At 42.6% G+C, this 17,730-nt stretch overlaps 1 protein-coding gene across 4 annotated transcripts in view; it reads left to right on the top strand.

Moving 5' to 3' along the window:
• LOC309343017 (uncharacterized protein) overlaps positions 1-16,166 on the top strand; it is a 275,823-nt gene extending 259,657 nt beyond the window's left edge. Inside the window, exons 6-9 of one of the 4 annotated variants that reach the window (XR_014157067.1) lie at positions 3,479-3,648; positions 6,780-6,962; positions 12,102-12,212; positions 14,211-16,166. Coding sequence is in view for 1 of the 4 variants with exons in the window: in XM_081864089.1 (XP_081720215.1) it covers positions 10,015-10,086; positions 12,102-12,212; positions 14,211-14,296; positions 15,898-16,069 (441 nt within the window). In the remaining 3 variants the exon portion in view is untranslated. Of the gene's footprint in view, positions 1-3,478; positions 3,649-4,501; positions 5,403-6,779; positions 6,963-9,881; positions 12,213-14,210 lie in introns of those variants that run through there. The other 3 variants (XR_014157068.1, XM_081864089.1, XR_014157069.1) reach the window with 3 other exon arrangements.
• The last annotated feature ends 1,564 nt before the right edge of the window (positions 16,167-17,730 follow it).

The raw sequence follows: 17,730 nt of genomic DNA, 5'->3' as shown, positions 1-17,730 counted from the left end.
AACAAGTTCTATCAAGCTACGGTTCTCTTGTTTTGGGTCCCCAGGGGAAAGGAGAGGGTTTTCTACATGTGGCGGCATGTTAAGAATTCTGCATATGAATCTGTTCATTTACGATCAGTTCTTTTAAGCAAGATCAAAGCTTGCTTAAAAGATGTTTCAAATTATCATAGTGATGGGAGAGATAAAAAAGGCCACAGAGTCCAGGCTCCTTTCCAAAGGACAGCTGGGATGTTCACAAATCTTATGCACAATGCAGAGGTTACCCATCCCTGCTTTAGAGAGACTCTCCCTACACGAGCAACTTTGCTGTGTTTTCCTGTCACTGGATCCAGCCATTTTTGGTTGGCAGGCGGCCTTTGTTCAGTGATATTATGATATTCAATGAGCAGGTCCGAAACAGCTTAGTGAAGGCGGACAGAATTGGTAATGAGGGCTAGGATTTCAGCCTAGGTTTGCCAGATCTGTATATGAGCTAACAATCTGGGAGATTGTGTTTAAATGGGTCTTTCAACATTTAATGACATAGTTTGCTGAATAGCCACAAAACCTTCAGACTCTCTTCAGGATTTTAAGATTTATTGCAAAATGCAGCTTTCCTTGCAGTCTTTAATATAAGAGAGATTTTATTATGAGAACAGTTTGCAATGTGTAATTCCAATTCATTTCCACTAGACCTCTTTCTCTTCTCCATCACTGCTCATTTGGGGGGGAAGTTTGATTAATCTTCTCCTGTTGGTATTTATATTCATCTAGAACACAGTTGCCACAAATGATCAGGATCATTCTTAAGGTTTCAAATTTGTGATGTTTGTTGCACCCACCCTCTTAGCCTTCCACACCAATGATTCACCCCTGTGACACTTATCACAGCACTTGATTGGAAGACCTTGTCTAACAGCAAGTGGACAGTAACATTGGCAAGATCACAGAATCATAGAATTGTAGAGTCGGAAGGGGTCCCAAAGCTCATCTAGTCCACCCCCCTGCAATGTAGGAGTATTTTGCCCAACATGGGGCTTGAACCCATTACCCTGAAATTAAGAGTCTTGTGCTCTACTTACTGAGCTATCCCTGCCATAGAAATTGGAATTGAACCTTCCTTCACCAAACTCCCAACTGGATGACAATGCAGTAGAGGTCTAGATGTCTACTGGTCTAGATTAAGCCCCCCCCCATGCATGCCCTACTAATGTACGCATTTTTATGTATACACATTTTCTGGTTGGAGAACTGCGTCACAAAATTCAGCGAAGTGTCAATTTAGAAGGCTAATCGTGTTTTGATTTGCATATTGGTTTGAAAATTGCAGATTAGGTATTTTATTGTTAAAATGCAAAGGCAGTTTAAATTCTATCCCCAATAGGAGTGGGGGCAAGGCAAAATGTGCTAATGGTGAACTACTGCTGCACCAGCCTTGTACAGCCTGGCCAATGGGAGAGGGGGGCTCTGATTTTAAAAGCTCAGAAGCCTCTCCCCCCGCCCCTAAGCATTTCTTTAAGGCAGGGTAGCATGTCTAGCCTTCTTCGGTTGCAATGTAGCATTAATAGCTGCTCTGTTCCAAGTAGCATCCTGCCCCTTCAGCTTGCCCATAGATGTTCCTTTTGGATTTTGGGTCAGTGCAGGTAAGAAGGGAATAGGAAGGTGTTTGTGAGCACCCAGAGGCATTAACTGGATGCTGAAGTGGGCTTTCCTAGGTCAGCCTCTTAGGACTATAAGGATTAGGGGATAAGGACTGGAATCCCCTGTGGGCCATGCCTGCTTCACCCACACAAATATCAGGGGCTGCAAGGTGTGTGTGACAGAGGTAAGCCTCCTTCAACGCATTTGTGGATGTGTGCAAAAAAACTAGGAGGAGGAACAATGGCAACTGCTGACAGACTTGCAGGCAGGATGGGACTTGCTCAGAACTGTCTCTCTCTGGGAGGTGACCAGAAGCAGTGTTTTTTCGGGGGGGGGGGGGGAGACAGACACAGTGGTACACATACCCCTAAACATTTTGTGAATCTAAGTTTGGCCTCACTGAGGGGCAATATTTCAATATGAGTAGGAAAATGAGAGTGCCCCTAAACATTTTTTTTAAAGAAAAAAGCACTGAGCAGTAGATTCTACAATCTCAGTGCAGGGAGTTATACATATACAGAAGACTGGAGTTTAGCCTATTGCAAGTTTTTTGAAAGAAAGCTTGTAGTCCTGGTTCAGCAGAAATCTGTATCTCATGCTCTTATTCCTTAGTTGGGGAATTAGAACTCCTTTATACACATTAAATTCTGCCATGCCTTCTTATGGCTACACTTGTACTACTTTATATATTCGCTGGAAATGTGATGCTCTAGGGCTCTGTACAGTTAGTGAACCCTTGGGACAATTTACTTACTTACTTACTTAATGCCTTTCATATAAATTTCAAGGTGATTTACAACAGTACTCTAAACTAGAACCCTGTGTCCCTCCAGCTGTTGTTGGATTCCAACTTCCATCAGCCCAGCCAGCCTGGTCAACAGTCCAGGATGATGGAAGTTGGAGTCTAGCAACATTTAGAGGGCCACAGGTTCCCCACACCTGAGTTAGAACAGCTAAAAATGAGTGTAAAGCTATGACAATAAACACCCAGGGCACAGACTTCAATTTTCCTCATCCAGCTGGAAAAACTTATCAAAACGGTACAGGCAGTGACCATTTTGTGCATGTCCAGTTGATGCTGACAAATGGGTCCTTTTTGATCCAGAAGAGGGCAGAATGGGGTGGGGCAAGTTTATGCACAACGCACTAATAAGCGTGGGAGGCAGGAAAGGAACCCCTGTGCAAAATGGTCACTGCCTGTATCTTCATTTCCCCCTGTAAACTACAAATAGCAGGCACCTGATGTATCTCAACAAGATGCTATTCCCCAAGACAGGGGCAGTCTCACTGAAAGCCCTGCTTCCGATATTTCAGGAACTTCAAGGAAAAGCTCTGCAGCAGAACACAGTGACCCACGGAATATGCAAGGTATAAGGTGGTCTCTGGCAGGCTTAAGTAATATTACTGCAGGGTATTCTTAAGTGAGTGTGGGTGTGAGAAACAGATACCACTGCAGTATGTACTGCATTTGTGTATGTACTGTGAAGTTTCATGGATCTCCAGTTGTGAAAAGCCATTTAGTCAGCTGCACAAAATTCTCCTAAGGAAGAAAACTCATTATTTAATTAGCATATGCAGGCACGATTCATAGTCTTCTCTAAAATGAATATACAAACTATCTGGTTCAGACTCAAATATCCCATATTAACATCATTCTGACCACCAGCACTTAAATAACAAAGCATTTTTAGATGTCAGCAACCACTGGTAGATATAATTAGCCAAATCAAATTCATTTCATTGTGCAAACATCATAGAATTTACGATCCAGTAATGCATGATGAGCCCTTTGGTGTCTAAAATGGCTGTGAGTCCTTTCACTCACCCTTAATAAATAATCTTTTATCTCTCTTTGCAGGCCTATCATGACTGATCAAAGTGAGATGCTGTCTGGGCTAGATTTGCCTTTGCATGGGAGAGCTTATTCCACCCACAGCCTTCAGAATAAGCCTTGTAGAATCATTCCTTTAATGGGCAGCTCTCCGGAATCAAAACCTTTCTTCACTGCATTATATTTTTTCATATATGGTATGTTTGACAAGAAGGGACGCGGGTGGCGGTGTGGGTTAAACCACAGAGCCTAGGACTTGCCGATCAGAAGGTCAGCAGTTCGAATCCCCGTAATGGGGTGAGCTCCCGTTGCTCGGTCCCTGCTTCTGACAACCTAGCAGTTCGAAAGCACCTCAAAGTGCAAGTAGATAAATAGGTACCGCTCCGGCGGGAAGGTAAACGGCGTTTCCGTGCGCTGCTCTGGTTCGCCAGAAGCGGCTTAGTCATGCTGGCCACATGAACCAGAAGCTGTACGCCGGCTCCCTCGGCCAATAAAGCGAGATGAGCTACGCAACCCCAGAGTCGGCCACTGCTGGACCTAATGGTCAGGGGTCCATTTACCTTCCCTATGTTTGACAACTAAGCATATAAAATAAGGTGAAATACTAAGCCTAGACTGAGAACTTGCTGCCTTCCAGGTCTTGGGCAAATCCACACTGTACATTTGAAGCACATTCAACACATATAACCTCTTCAAATCCCATGGAATCATCCTCTTTGCACAGGGTAACTTCAGATATGGCCACAGAATCCATTTTTAAAGTCATTGTTTGGTGGCATCCCTAGTTAGAATACTTATTTCAATGCCCCCCCCCCCGATACACTTCACAGGAAACAGACACTGCTGAAAAAGAAATTGGCATCCTTTAAACTGTTTATGTTTAAGAGAACTTTACAAAGTACTTAGTTAAATTGTGAATGTACCGTTTCCAGAACCAGAGAGTTTGGGAGTCAGCTGAGACTCCTCACAGGTCTGATTTCCCCAAAGTAAATGATTAATAATTCTTGAAAGCTGGGCTTTAAAATATATTGTCTTTGGTAGGCAGAAAATGTTGAAAATGTTGACCTATAAACTATAGATATAGAGCGGTTATGAATCTTGTATACATTTATTTCAATTTGTACTTTAGCCCCTGGGTCTAATTGCGGATTTGGCCTTCAAAACCGAATTATCTTAAAGTGATAACTTATACAACATGCTGGGAAGAAAACAGAATATGGCAAAGATAAACAATGAGGACTCAAAGACTAATGTTATACCTTGAACCACTTCCCCCTCCCTAATTATTTAAATTGAAAAGAATTGACATTGCTTTTGCCTCTTTAATACCAATGTGTTATTGCCTTCATTCCATTGCTAATTCAGTAACCTTCATTGCAGTATTGATGCTTCCAATTACACGCAATTTATTTTGTTAACACATTAAATGAAGCGTCTGAAATAAGCACCTAAATTAGATTCAGTAGGACAGTTGTTACAATTTCATTAAATTCCAGTATACTTTGCTGCGGAGCATTTACTTTGTATTTTTAACTATTGTGTGCGAAATGGTTCGCCAAAGAAATGAAGGTGCCATTTGATTAAAAGCACTAAAAATTTAAAAGGATGTGCCTGGATTTAATTGCACCAAAGAAAATAGCTGTTAGATATTAATTAGCATATTTACTAAATGCCATTGCTCGTTTCAACTATCATTCTTTATTTGGGGAGACTTGCTTTGGGCAAGAAAAAAAGTAAAATCTGATGTAGCTGTTTAAATTGGACATCTATTGCAATGGGATGTGTTCACGTCCTGAAACCTTGTGCTGACCCCACTTGCGGGGGACGGACAGACAATGCTTTTTAGACTGCAAGCATTTCTTCATCAGAGAACACACAGTGTGTTCAGTACCCATCATGGACATGACCAAAAAGTAGGGGTGTGATGCCGCAACCACAAACCTAATTCCAGGTAGGTGTCCTCAACCTTGCTCCTCAGCCCCAGTCCATTCCTTGTTCATAAACCTGACCATTGCTGATGTGCTCTCCTGGTATGCCCCACGGAGGACCTTATGGTTTACCAATAACAACACCCTGAAGATTCTGGGTCCAGGGAGATTAGACTGGCCTTGACCAGAGCCAGGGCCTTGCCCCTGGCCTGGGGGAACACTCACTCACAAGAGACTAGGGCCCTGAAAGATTTGACATCCTTCTGCAGGGCCTGCAAGATGGAGCTATTCCGCCAGGCCTTTGGCCGGGGTTCAGTCTGACTCATTTTCTCTGTCAAAACAAAACAAATTCCTTCCAGTAGCACCTTAAAGACCAACTAAGTCAGTTCTTGGTATGAGCTTTCGTGTGCATGCACACTTCTTCAGATACACTGAAACAGAAGTTTCCAGACCCTTCTATATAGTGAGAAGGTGGGGAGGGGTATTACTCAGAAGGGTGGTGGGAATGGGTGATTGGCAGATAGCTGTGATGAGCCTGTTGACGACTCTTAACGACTGCAATAGGTCTTACAGGAAAAAGCAAGGGGTGAAAAGGTGAAAAATGGCTTTGTCATGTATAATGAGATAAGAATCCAAGGTCTTTGTTCAGACCAGGTTTTTCCATGGTTTTGAGTTTGGTGATAAGTTGTAATTCAGCAGCTTCTCTTTCCAGTCTATTTCTGAAATTCCTTTGTAGTAAAACAGCTACTTTGAGATCTTGTATAGAATGTCCTGGGAGATTGAAATGTTCTCCTACTGGTTTCTCTGTCTTGTGATTCCTGATGTCCGATTTATGTCCGTTTATTCTTTGGCGTAAGGTCTGGCCTGTTTGTCCAATATAGAGAGCTGAAGGACACTGTTGGCATTTTATGGCATACACAATGTTAGACGATGAGCAATTAAATAGTCCCGAGATGGTATGTGTGATGTTGTTGGGGCCAGTAATGGTGTTGTCCGGGTGTATGTGGCAGCAAAGTTGGCATCTGGGTTTATTGCAGGCTCTGGTGCCAGTGTCCGTGTTAGGTCTGGTTGTAGTATTATTGTGGGTTAGGAGTTGTTTCTCTGTGTATAAGAACAAGTGCAAAGGAGGTTTCCCAGCCTTCTCACAGGTTCTTATAATATCAGTGGAAACAGTTGGTCCTGGCTAGTATTAACCGCTTTCAATTTTAACCTGAGGATTGCCATTTGTTCAGTTTTTAATTTTAATTTATTTGAATTAATTTTGGGATGCATTTTAATGGATTGATTGCTTGTTTTATGCATACTGTATTATTTAAATGATGTTAGCTGTTCTGAGCCCGGCTCCAGCCGGGGAGGGCAGGGTACAAATAAAAAAATTATTTTTATTATTTTTATTTCAGTATTCATGTTTAAGGTTCCAGGTTCAGTCTAATGTGAAGGTTGCGGAGCAGGGAAACTCCTTCACCAAATTCCCTGGAGATCATGGCTTGTTGGAAGACTAGAACCATCCCAACCTATCTGCACAGGCCCAACTTACTTTATGTCTGTGAAAATTGTGGGGAGCGACGAGAACTCAGGAACTGGTGAGTTCTTTCTTGGTATGTTTTCCCCCTTGCCATCCCATTGAGGCACCAATGTTTGTTTATTTTTATTTAAAAAAAGGTAATCACAGTAGGTGTGGAGAGAGATCAGATCCATAGTTGTCAACCTTCCCTTTTTTTGTGGGAAATTCCCTTATTTCAGCGCCATTTCCCGCTGTTTCCCGCTGCTATTCCGGATTGTTAGATATCCTGTAGACTGTCCCCGGGACAGGTGAGGCTGCTGATCCTTTATTTTCGAGGCTGCTGATCCTTTATTTTCAAATCTGAAAGTTGACAGGGCCATAATAGTTCAGGAACGAGTCCTTTTCCCCTGCACAAGTTTCCTAATTTAAAGCCCTCCCCCAGCTGTTATTTGCCAGGGTGGGGGAAGCATACATGAACTTGTACAGTCAATGATAAGGTATACATATGGAGCCGCTTGACTGTGGAACGGTCTCCTTTAGGAGGTTGTGAGCTCTCCTTCCATGGAGGTTTTAAATCCAAGGTTGGACATGGATGCTTTAGCTGAGAATCCTGTATTGCAGGGACTTGGATCAGAGGATCCTTTGGGTCCCTTCCAACTCTATAATTCTATGATTCTATGAGTAGCAAGTAGACAACTTACACCAAAGGCCAGCAAATCTGCAGGCATGTAGATGTGGTTTGTATTCAGTGAAAACACCATGAAAGGGGCTGCCTTTTCAAATTGGCTGCGGCAAGCCACCCGCTTCTGTCTGCTTTCCCAAGCCATGAAGCCTTTCTGGGCAGGCTCCTGCAAGTATAAGCCATCCTTCACAACCTCTGAAGTGCAAGTTTTGTACGCGGCACAAAGGAGATTACACATCACAGAACATACTCCTTGAGATGAGTGCTTAGGTGCCAAGTCTCATTGAGGCATCAATTTCCTGGAGAAGTAATAACCCCTCAAAATTCCAATTTGGTAATGGACAGCCTCATTAGGAACTCGGAACGACAACAGCATGAGCACCCCCGCAATAGGCTGCTTGGCAACTGCCAAAATGTTTGTGCAGTTCATTAAATGGAACCCTTTTTGCATTGCTAATCCTAATGAGATGCAGCTCTCATTACCATTCAAGCACTGTGTACTGGAAACCTGGAGCTGCTCTCCCTTCCAAACTGATAATCTTATTCCGCTTGCAAGAAATCCATAGTGAAGACCGAGTTCTGTAGAAGAAGACCCAGTTGGCTCCAGTACCAACCTACAGTGGTATCTAAGCCAGGGAAAGCAAGCTCTCTCGCTCTCCCAACCCTAAGAAAAATGCATAAGAAAAGTTGATTCTGCAATCCAACTAATGAAGAAAACATCATGATATGAAAAGCTGGGGGAATTCTCCCATCTTTTGGTGACTGTGCATAAACTTTCCTATTTTGCATAGCTCTTCCACAGGCAAAAGGAAGAAGCTAAATGTTCTGAGCTTACAACAGAAATGATTAATTTAAAGGGCTTCCAAGTTCCAATGCATAAAGTGAGCAGAGACTTTTGAAATGCTTTCTTTTCCAAAATGGGTTTGACATTTTGTATAATACAAGAGAACTGGAAACTTGCAAAAAAATAATTAAATCACAAATTGCTTTGCTCTTCACCACTGCTTCCCCCGTGACAATAACCTATTGAGTTCACCTTCGTGGTGTTGACAGAATCAGTAACTTACAGAGAACAGAGACAACAGCCTGCTCTTAATGCCTAGTTTATAGATAAAGCAGGCTGCTTCTACTGGCCCAAGCGAGTCAATATTCTATGGTTAGCTCTGAGTCTCACACAAGAGCACTAAAACACAGTTAAAAGAAGAATGCATTCTAGAATAGCAGAATGCTGTTCAATCTGCCACTTATTATGTAAGATAGCTTCATGCTGTCTTGTGGATGCACCAGAGGACTTACTGCAATCCTGATGGAACTGCATGAGGATCTAGTTATTGAAAACAGTCCTACCGTTTTGGGATCAAGGGTCAGCATGAACTCAGCTGTCCTCCAAAATCAATCTGCAGAGCTTGTGTCAGCCCAGCCTCATGAACCATTTACAAGGTGATTCAACATCCACTCTGGGACCTTAGGGTGAGGGGCAGGTGAGAATTCAAAGTAATAATAATAATTAATGGCAACAACAAAGCTCTAGCGTAAGGCAAAGCTATCCTATGACAGGTGATGTGGGATCCACTGGCAGAACCATTGCTGCATCCATAGCCCTTCTTAATCAGAATTGCGTAATCAGAATTGTTTCAATGGTGCAAGATCGTCATAGTGGAATTGCATATGTTTATGCGCTGGGTTTTGTTTGTTTGTTTGTTGTTGTTTTTTTAAGTATCAGTGACCATTTGAGTTGCCATGCAATGTGATGCAAGTTGCAATGTGATAAAAGTGGCAAGATGCAGTCACTTGACCCATCTGGTGGCTCTGGAGGTGAAGATCTGTGGGATAAAAGGTGGGTTCAAAACCCAGCTAAGTGTGCTAATTCTGATAATAGCTTTGAATGCGTCTAGTAGAAAATGGAGAAGCTGGCAAGAATTATTTACATGTATGAATTTTTGATTTGACTGTAAAAGGGGTGTAACAATTTCTGCATTTATGCGAGCAAGAACGCTAACACTATCCCTTGGGCTTGTAATAGGGAGGGGTGGTAGAGAGGATATAAGTAGATAAAAGCCTGCAATCATAAAAGCCTGTAAAAGCCTATTTTTAAAAGCCTGTAGCCATGAGTCTTATGAAAAAATCATGAGCATTTGGACTTTCATTCTTTAAAATGTTCCTAGCCCTCAGGTTTGCACAGATAAGTTCAATGGTGTGACTGTACTAAGCTAATATGCATAATTTATTCCCATTTCAGAATGCATGTTTTCCAGGTAGGTGGGAAGGAGAGCCCAAGAAATCCAAGGTCCACTGGTTACAGAGGACCAATTTTCTGCAGGATAAAGGGCGGGAGCAGGGAGGGGAAAACATAAGTTAACACTGAGCTCTGGGAGAAGGGGCAGGATAAAGGTGTAAATTAATTCAGAGAGAAAGTGATTTCTGATATGCTAGGAGAGCTTTAAAAAAAATGAAGAAGGGATGTAGCTCGGCGGTGGGGCAGCCGTTTTGGACGCAGAAGGTTCAGTTCCAGAATTGCCAGGTAGGTCTGGAAGAGACTTCTGCCTGGAGATCTGCTGTTAGTCAATGCATGCAATATTGAGCTAGAAGGACCAGTGCTCTGATTGAGTACAAGGCAGCTTCCTTGTTCCTAACTGCCCCACATGTGGTCACTACATGAATTTAACTGAAACAGGCACTCTGGTTTTTATACATGCATTGAGAAGGCTTGGAAGCCATGTTGGATGCCCCAACCACTTAGCCACCGTAGGTCTGCATAGCCAGCCACAGGCTTTGTTATTTTTCAAAGTCTCTAATTCTGGCTAGAGGCAATTCTTGCATTTTCTCCTTCTGCAGCAGCAGATGGAAGCTTTGCGAATGTGCTGAGGGTGGGATCTTCTGTCTGTTGCTCACTCTGGTGGTGGGCTCATGGGGTGCGGCAGCTAACTCACCATCTATATGGCAAGCCCCCCTTTACAGTTTATTATTTTGATTATCTGAGTTGTAGGCAATCCTGGATCCTGTGACAGAAGCTTTGTAGATAGAGTCTATGCTGTTTTAAGGTGTGCGTGCATGTGTGTGAAGATTGCTAAGTTTTGTCTTTTTGAATTGCGATCAGCTTTCAGGTAAGCATCTTGTACGTTTTATATTTTATTTCTTTGCATGAAAACTACTGTGGGCCAGACTTAGGCATGCAGGTAAAGTGCACCTGTGAATGAAAAGCAGCTCAGGGGAAGCTACAGCAGACACAGGATCATAGCAAAGGGGAGTTTAACTCTTCCTGTACCTGTCAACAAGAATCTCCACTCTGATGCTGTTATTTGCATTTCAAGTGATGTTCCCATTCATGGTTTAGAACAGGGAAGGAGAATTGGTGACCCTCTAGATGTTATTGGACCACAACTCCTATCATCCCTGATCACTGGCCATGCTGACTGGGGCTGATGGGAGACACTGAGGGGGGATTGTTTTTGTTTGTTACTGTGTTGTACATTTTTGTGTTTTTATATTGTCAACTTTCCTGTGATCCTCTGATGAATGCTGGTATAGAAATTTGGGGGGGGGGGGCTCAAGCAAAAGATTAAAAATTAAAATAGAATCTATCAACATCCAGATGACTACAAGTTCCCTCATCCGTTGTTTAGCAGTTGCTCAAACTTCACCCATGCTTCTATTTACATAATAGAAAAATTGCACACTAACTGTATCCATTGAATTAGCACCTAATATGGCTCAAACAAATTTGGCCAATTGTGCAAAGTATAAAGAGCAATTTTTTTTTAAGGGTATGACAGGCTGTTTCCTCAGGCTAGAGCTGCCACGTTTAGCTCACAGAATTTGTCTTCATAACCATTTTTATAGCAAGTCAAGTTGCAGCAAGAAAAATACCAATTTTGAGCCTGGGATCCTATAGCTAATCCCACTTGTTTTCCCTTAGTGGAAGCAACATATGTGCAGTATACACAGGCGTCTCCGATACTTGGAAGCCATGGCCTCAAGAGCAATAGTAATCTATACCAGTTGCTCAGATATTCTTCTGAATGTCATCCAGACTCACCTTCTGGAAGGAAATTGATCTGGAAAAACCTCACAAGAACTGTAGTCCTTCATCGTGGCGCTTTAGTACAGAAATGTGATCTGTGGGGAGTCATACACAACTTCCCTACTTTCTGTGTTTTCCAGCATGGTTCAAAGTTTTGGTGGATGTCCATTTGATGCACTTTCAATTAGGAGCTTCTGTGGAGAAATGGAAAGCTGCTCAGATTAAAAGCAGCTGTCTTATGCTGAGTAAGACCACCGGTCCATCTGGCTCAGTATAGTCTATGTCAGCCTCTTCCAACTTGGTGTCTTCCAATATATTTTGGACTACAACTTCCATCAGTCCTATCCAGCTTTGCTGATGGTCAGGGAAGATGGCAGCTGTAGTCCCAGACATCTGCAGGACACCAAATTGGAGAAGGCTGGTCTGCAATAGTGCTGTGCTGAAAGCTCTTCCAATTTCTCAAAGGCTTTCTTTTTGTGTGGAAGAAGACTTGTGTTTTTCTGCTTCATTCTTAGGAATGTCTCCTTAATTTTGGTGAATGTCATCCATTTGCGTTCAAGATTTTCCCTGGGCTGCCTCTGCCTGAGATATCTGTAAGAAGAAACCCTCCTTTAGAACAAACTGTGGTACACAGTGATTCCTCCCAGCATATTTTATGGTGGGGGCACAACAATTTGTGCTCTCAGTCAGTCCAAAACAACAACGCAACATTTTAAAACACTGCTGTACAAACTACTGTAGCTTTGGGGAGTCACTGTGCTTCAAAAGCACTGCTTGCTCTTGTTCATTACTCATCTACTACATAATAACTAAAAATAGCATGGGTTTGCACGAGTAAAAATTTACCGACCGCTCCTGTTCCTGCTGTCCAGGGCAGAAAAATCCTGGCGGCTGTGCTGCAAAAAAACAATTCACTGAAGCAGACGGTTCCATCTCAGTGGAACTCAGCCGATTATAGGCTTGAATAACCCATGTAATAACAGCAAGTTGTATGGCAAGTCCAGAAGAGGCCAGGCAGATATCACCTTGACCTCTGCTAACTGGAATCCAATAGGCAATTATTCATCCTTCTCCGAACATCTGAAGCAATCACTTGGAGTGGGGTGGACAAATGCTGAGGTAGCATCTTGGAGCAGCAGTTGACCAGAGAGGCAAGACAGTATGTAGCTAGACAGTGGGAGGAGAAGAGGCTCCTAATTGAAAACAGGGGACACAGTTGAAATGCCAGCACAAAAGAAATGTCGCTCCTACAGTACCCAACTCAAATTATAGAAATGAGTGACAAAAGTATTTTTTATCTGAGGAGTGGTGGATATGAAGACAAAACGTCAAGTCTTAAAGAGAATTCATTAGTGGCTAATTGTGAATTCATTGCCTGGGGACCACAAGGAAGCAGTTTCAATGTTATGCTGTTACTATTTTGCAATTGCAAACTTTCCCCACCCATAGAAGCCCTTGAATATGTGGTATGCAGATTCCAAAAAAGAACAAAATCCATTTAAAACACTAGGAGGAAGCATAAAATATTTGTTGTATTTCTGATAGGGAATCCCTTCTAAGGACAAAAAGGATGCCATGCCTAACAGAGGCAATATGACTTGGTGTAATTACATATGGCCTCCAGCAAGATGCCAACAGCTTTCACAGGTGCTCCCCATCATTATCAAAGCTGTTCAACTAAAATCACCTGTACCTGAGTCCCATTAAATGTCATCTTCTATTTTCTAATGCTCAATTTTTAATATTATATGTTTATAAATTACAGATGTGTTATAATCGGGCAGCTATAGAAGGAAGTTCTTATGTAGGCTTTATTAATTATCATTTTATTGTTCTGTCCTTGACAGCAGCTGTAAATAATTTGTAAATAGTGCCTATTCTTGTTTATAACTATGAATATTTTTAAGGGAACGATTCTAGCAATGTGGGATATATTCAGTGGACCTTTAGTCTGAGGCTGTCCAAAATGTTGCCTCCAAAGTTCTGAAAAATTTTGGTGGCTTTTTTGAGGGTAGGATTGCTTGTTTGTTAAATCAGAGCAACATAGGATTTTTAAAAACTTAAATAAAGCATTTAACTTCATCTTTAAAATACTCTGCTGATCTGCTTTAACAAAAAAACAATCCTGCTGTCTCCTGTGCTCCACATGTAACATTTTGGACATTCTCACTTCTTGCAAAAGCCATGGACCTCCCCCAGCAATTGGGAGCCTCTGGTCCTATTGGCTTACTTCTGCCCAACAGGCCCCTAACTGGGCATGTGTGGCTGTTTTCCCCAAGATTCCAGTCTGCCAGGCTGAAAAAGTCCCCCACCCCTAATCTAGAGAGGCATGGAAATAAAGGAAAAGGTAGACCTCTATGGTACATAAAAGTACAGAAACAATTCAGTGACACAAGACTTTGTGGGGACCCTAATTTGATTTGGGCAAAGATTAATGGCATCATCCTTTGCCTTGTGGACAGGGGAGACCCCTGAATCACCCCAATTCATCTCATTCATCCCTCATACAGATCCAATGCACACTTGTAGAATTTACTAGCATTCCCTCCATAGTCACTCAAAGAATTATTTACCAAACCATCAGTGTCCTCGTTTTCAATATTTCTTTCTTCTGTTCTTCCTAGTGCACAAGGACACCAAATGCAAATTTGGTCACCGAAAGATTTCTTCTAGCACTCAACTTTAAGATGTGGGCATTTCTCAACAACAGGTGAAATATGACATTCCATAAACAAGCATGCCCTTGCTGTGAAAGAAGTTTCAACAGATAATACGCCTTGAAAAAAGATTTCAAATGCTGCGTAGAATTTAATATCGACAAAGCAACTACTTTAGTAAGGCAGCCCGTGTTCACAACTCAATCAGATTTCGCAGAGTTCAGAGGCAAGCTTCCCAGTGATTTCTATGGGAGCCAAGTCAGGCATTTTCCTTGAAGGTCCAACTTCCTTAAGAATTTGAGGGCACAGTAACACTACAGAGGGATGTTAGTAATGGAGACTGGTCCAGGAGGGCAAGTGGAGCTCTGCCCCACCAACTTTAACCTGCTCTAAGCCTGTTCCCACTTGCCCTGCCTTCTTGCATACATCCAGTCCAGAGGAAGACACCCCTTGATAGCTTCCGTCTCCATCTCTGTGTTTCTGCTTTAAAAACCAGGAGGGAGCTGGATTGGGGCAAAATTAGTATTAGCTGGTTCTGCAATCGTTGACTCTGTCACCACCTACTGTTGGACTCCCTGGCTTCCTCCCCACCAGTCCAAATGGGCACTCGTCACCACTGCATGCTAGCGATGAGGAACAGAAGTTGCAAGGATTATTCCTCCGCTCTTCCCCTTTAGTAGTATTGCTAAATTATAAAGAGGTGCTGACAGACAGTATTGAACAATAATTAGACTGGTATTTCATTCTTCAGTCATTGCATTTAAAAACTTGGAAATGTTTATCCAAGGCACACAGAGGGCTAGTGGGAAATAAGTTTCCTTATTACTGCAGAAAACAGGGGAGTAATAAGAAACCACCCGTAGGAGGAAAATGACTCCATGTGTGATTAGCTCATAAATAATTATGGATTTGTTTTATTCATTACTAATCTTTAATTTAGTTTATGAAATTTATTTATCACTTCACGCAACTGAAATGAGTCCCAAAGGAGGTTTAGGTTATATCCACACCATATGTCTAAAGCACTCTTATAGCACTTTAAAAGACATGGGTTGTCCCAAAAGATTCGTGGGAACTGTAGTTTGTTAAGGGTGCTGGGAATTATAGTTCTGTGGGAGATCTCCTGAAAAGTCTCAACACACTTAAAAGACTGTTGAAGTGGAGACTGTGGAATGCACAAAAATGTATAGATTTCCTACAAAAGTACGATGTGGCTTTTCAAGAAAAGTAAAATAACAAATTAATAAGATACCCAGAAAAGCAATACAAACACAGTAAAAAAAAAAAAATCTGCACACAAAATAATAAAAAAACAAGAATATCCACCCCACCTAACATAGGAATGATGACTAGAAACAGCTGCTATAATATGGACCATTAATACAGTTCAAATGCCAGAGAAAATAAAAATGTTTTTGCCTGGCGCCAGAAAGATAACAGAGTCAACGCCAGGTGAACTTCCCAGGGGACAGCATTCCATAGCATTCCATAGTGGGGGACTGCACTGCCCCAGAGAGGGCCCTTTCCCTCACTGCCACCCTCAAAACATCTCTTGGAGGCGACACAAGAGAGAAGAACCTCAAGGAAGGGCTTCGTTTTTGTTGCTTATAACAACAAAATTCTCTGTATTTTGTTGCTTTGTTTTGCTTTAAAGAAAAGAGCAAATAGGAGCAGATCTAAAACCAGGCCACTATTCCAGGCCATCAGCTCATTGTCTGATCTTATGGCAAGACTTCAGGAAAGGACCAACTCGAGGAGTTTGTCAAAAAACCAGATGTTACATCTGGGAAGAGTTTGCTTACACCTTGCCATCTGGAACTTTTTAGTGCTCTTGATTGTTTGTTAGTTTGGGGCTTAAAGGGCGGGGGGAGCTTTCTCTAGTAATGATGTTTCACCAATCATGATTATGTACTCTGAATTGCACAAGGGCAGTTGTAAGTACAAGGGTAAAAAAGCAAAACAAAAACACTGATATTGCCAATGTTGTTCTGGCTCACGTGTGGTAATCAGTGAATGAACAAATAGTTTCCATCTACAGTATGCGTGGAATGCATTTATTCTCTCGTCGTAGTATTTCAAATGACGCACACCTGTCTGTCATGCATTTGCTGCTCTTCTGAACTGTACATAGAATTGATGACCAAAAGGTTGTTCAGTGCTACACCAAGGTTAGCAGGCTAATAGCTTATAATTCTTATGTTGCAGTAATAATAAAAATAACCCTTATGACAGGCTGAAGAAGGATTGGACTAAGTGGAGGTGCCCCTCTGCTAGGTTCTGTTGGAAGCACCAACACAAACCTCACCCTTCTGTCCACCAGACATGTGTGTTCCTGCTGGCAGAACCCAGTGGAAGGCTCTGAAATCGGGTTTTCCAAAAGGACAGGGTGTGATGCTGAGGATCCTCTGGAGCCGAGCTGTTTTCACAGCCAGTGCCACCCAATATCAGATAGTCAAACATAGCCAGAATAAAAACATTAAATCACTGTACAAACAAAATGCAAACAGAAACGTCTGCCTGGTGCCAAAACAATGACAAACTTGCTGCTAGGAAGGCCTCTTTGGGGAGAGTGTTCAATAGATGGGGAGCTACCACAGAAAAGACCCATCTCTCGCCACCACCCTCCAGACATCTCTTGGATCTCAGGTTCCATGCAAGTTCCTATAGGGAAAGATGATCCTTTAGGTGTAGGGGTCTTGGGCTGCGTAAGGATTCAAGGGCTGCCATACCTCCCCTGCCTGGGTTTCTCTGCCATGTTTCTCTGTAGCTATGTGCCTGACTGTAGACAGAAGTATGCTCTTCAGCTTAGCATTACAGCATCTATCCAGACTGGCCATCCCTACCAATATTATTGCACAGGAATGACATCCCTACCTGCCTTCTGGACCCTCCCCTCCAGGCACTTGGTTTGGTAAGATAGACCTCCTCTCAGTCAATGTTTTCTACTGCCCAAGGGTTCCAAGTGTCCTGGAGTCCCAATAAACAGGCTGATGAAATGTTCCAGCCATTTGGAACAGCTTCACTGACAATACCAGAATCCAAAATAATCATAATAAAAGTATACAAAAGCCCTAACTCAGTGGTGAGCACATTCTTGAAGCCCCACAGGGAACTAAGCAGGAGATGCTTGGGGTGGCAGTAGGGCAATAAATGGCTACCAGGAACCACACAGAGGATGGCTGAATTACTTCTTTTTGAGCTGGCACACTTCTGCAGTGCTCAAGAGCGACCCCAGATCCTTCACCTTTTTTCGACAGCTTCATTAGCTACTGTGTTTTAGACGGCACTCGGTGGGGCTGGAAGTTCCAGCAGCCCATCAGAGACTCCCAAAATTATTCCTGCTGAGCCCCAAAAGATGAATAGCAAAAGCCTACATTGTGGGAGGGGGGATGTGTGCTGCAGGTGGAGCTGTGGGCATGGAGGCAGCTTAACTTGCCAGCCAGCCGGCCCTTCCTATTGGGAACTCCTGCCCCTGTATTCCCCTAGA

Source organism: Podarcis erhardii (assembly GCF_964252035.2).
Source record: "Podarcis erhardii genome assembly, chromosome: 5".
In the NCBI taxonomy this organism is placed as follows: Eukaryota; Metazoa; Chordata; class Lepidosauria; order Squamata; family Lacertidae; genus Podarcis; species Podarcis erhardii.
This window is presented reverse-complemented; position numbering and strand designations above follow the sequence as displayed.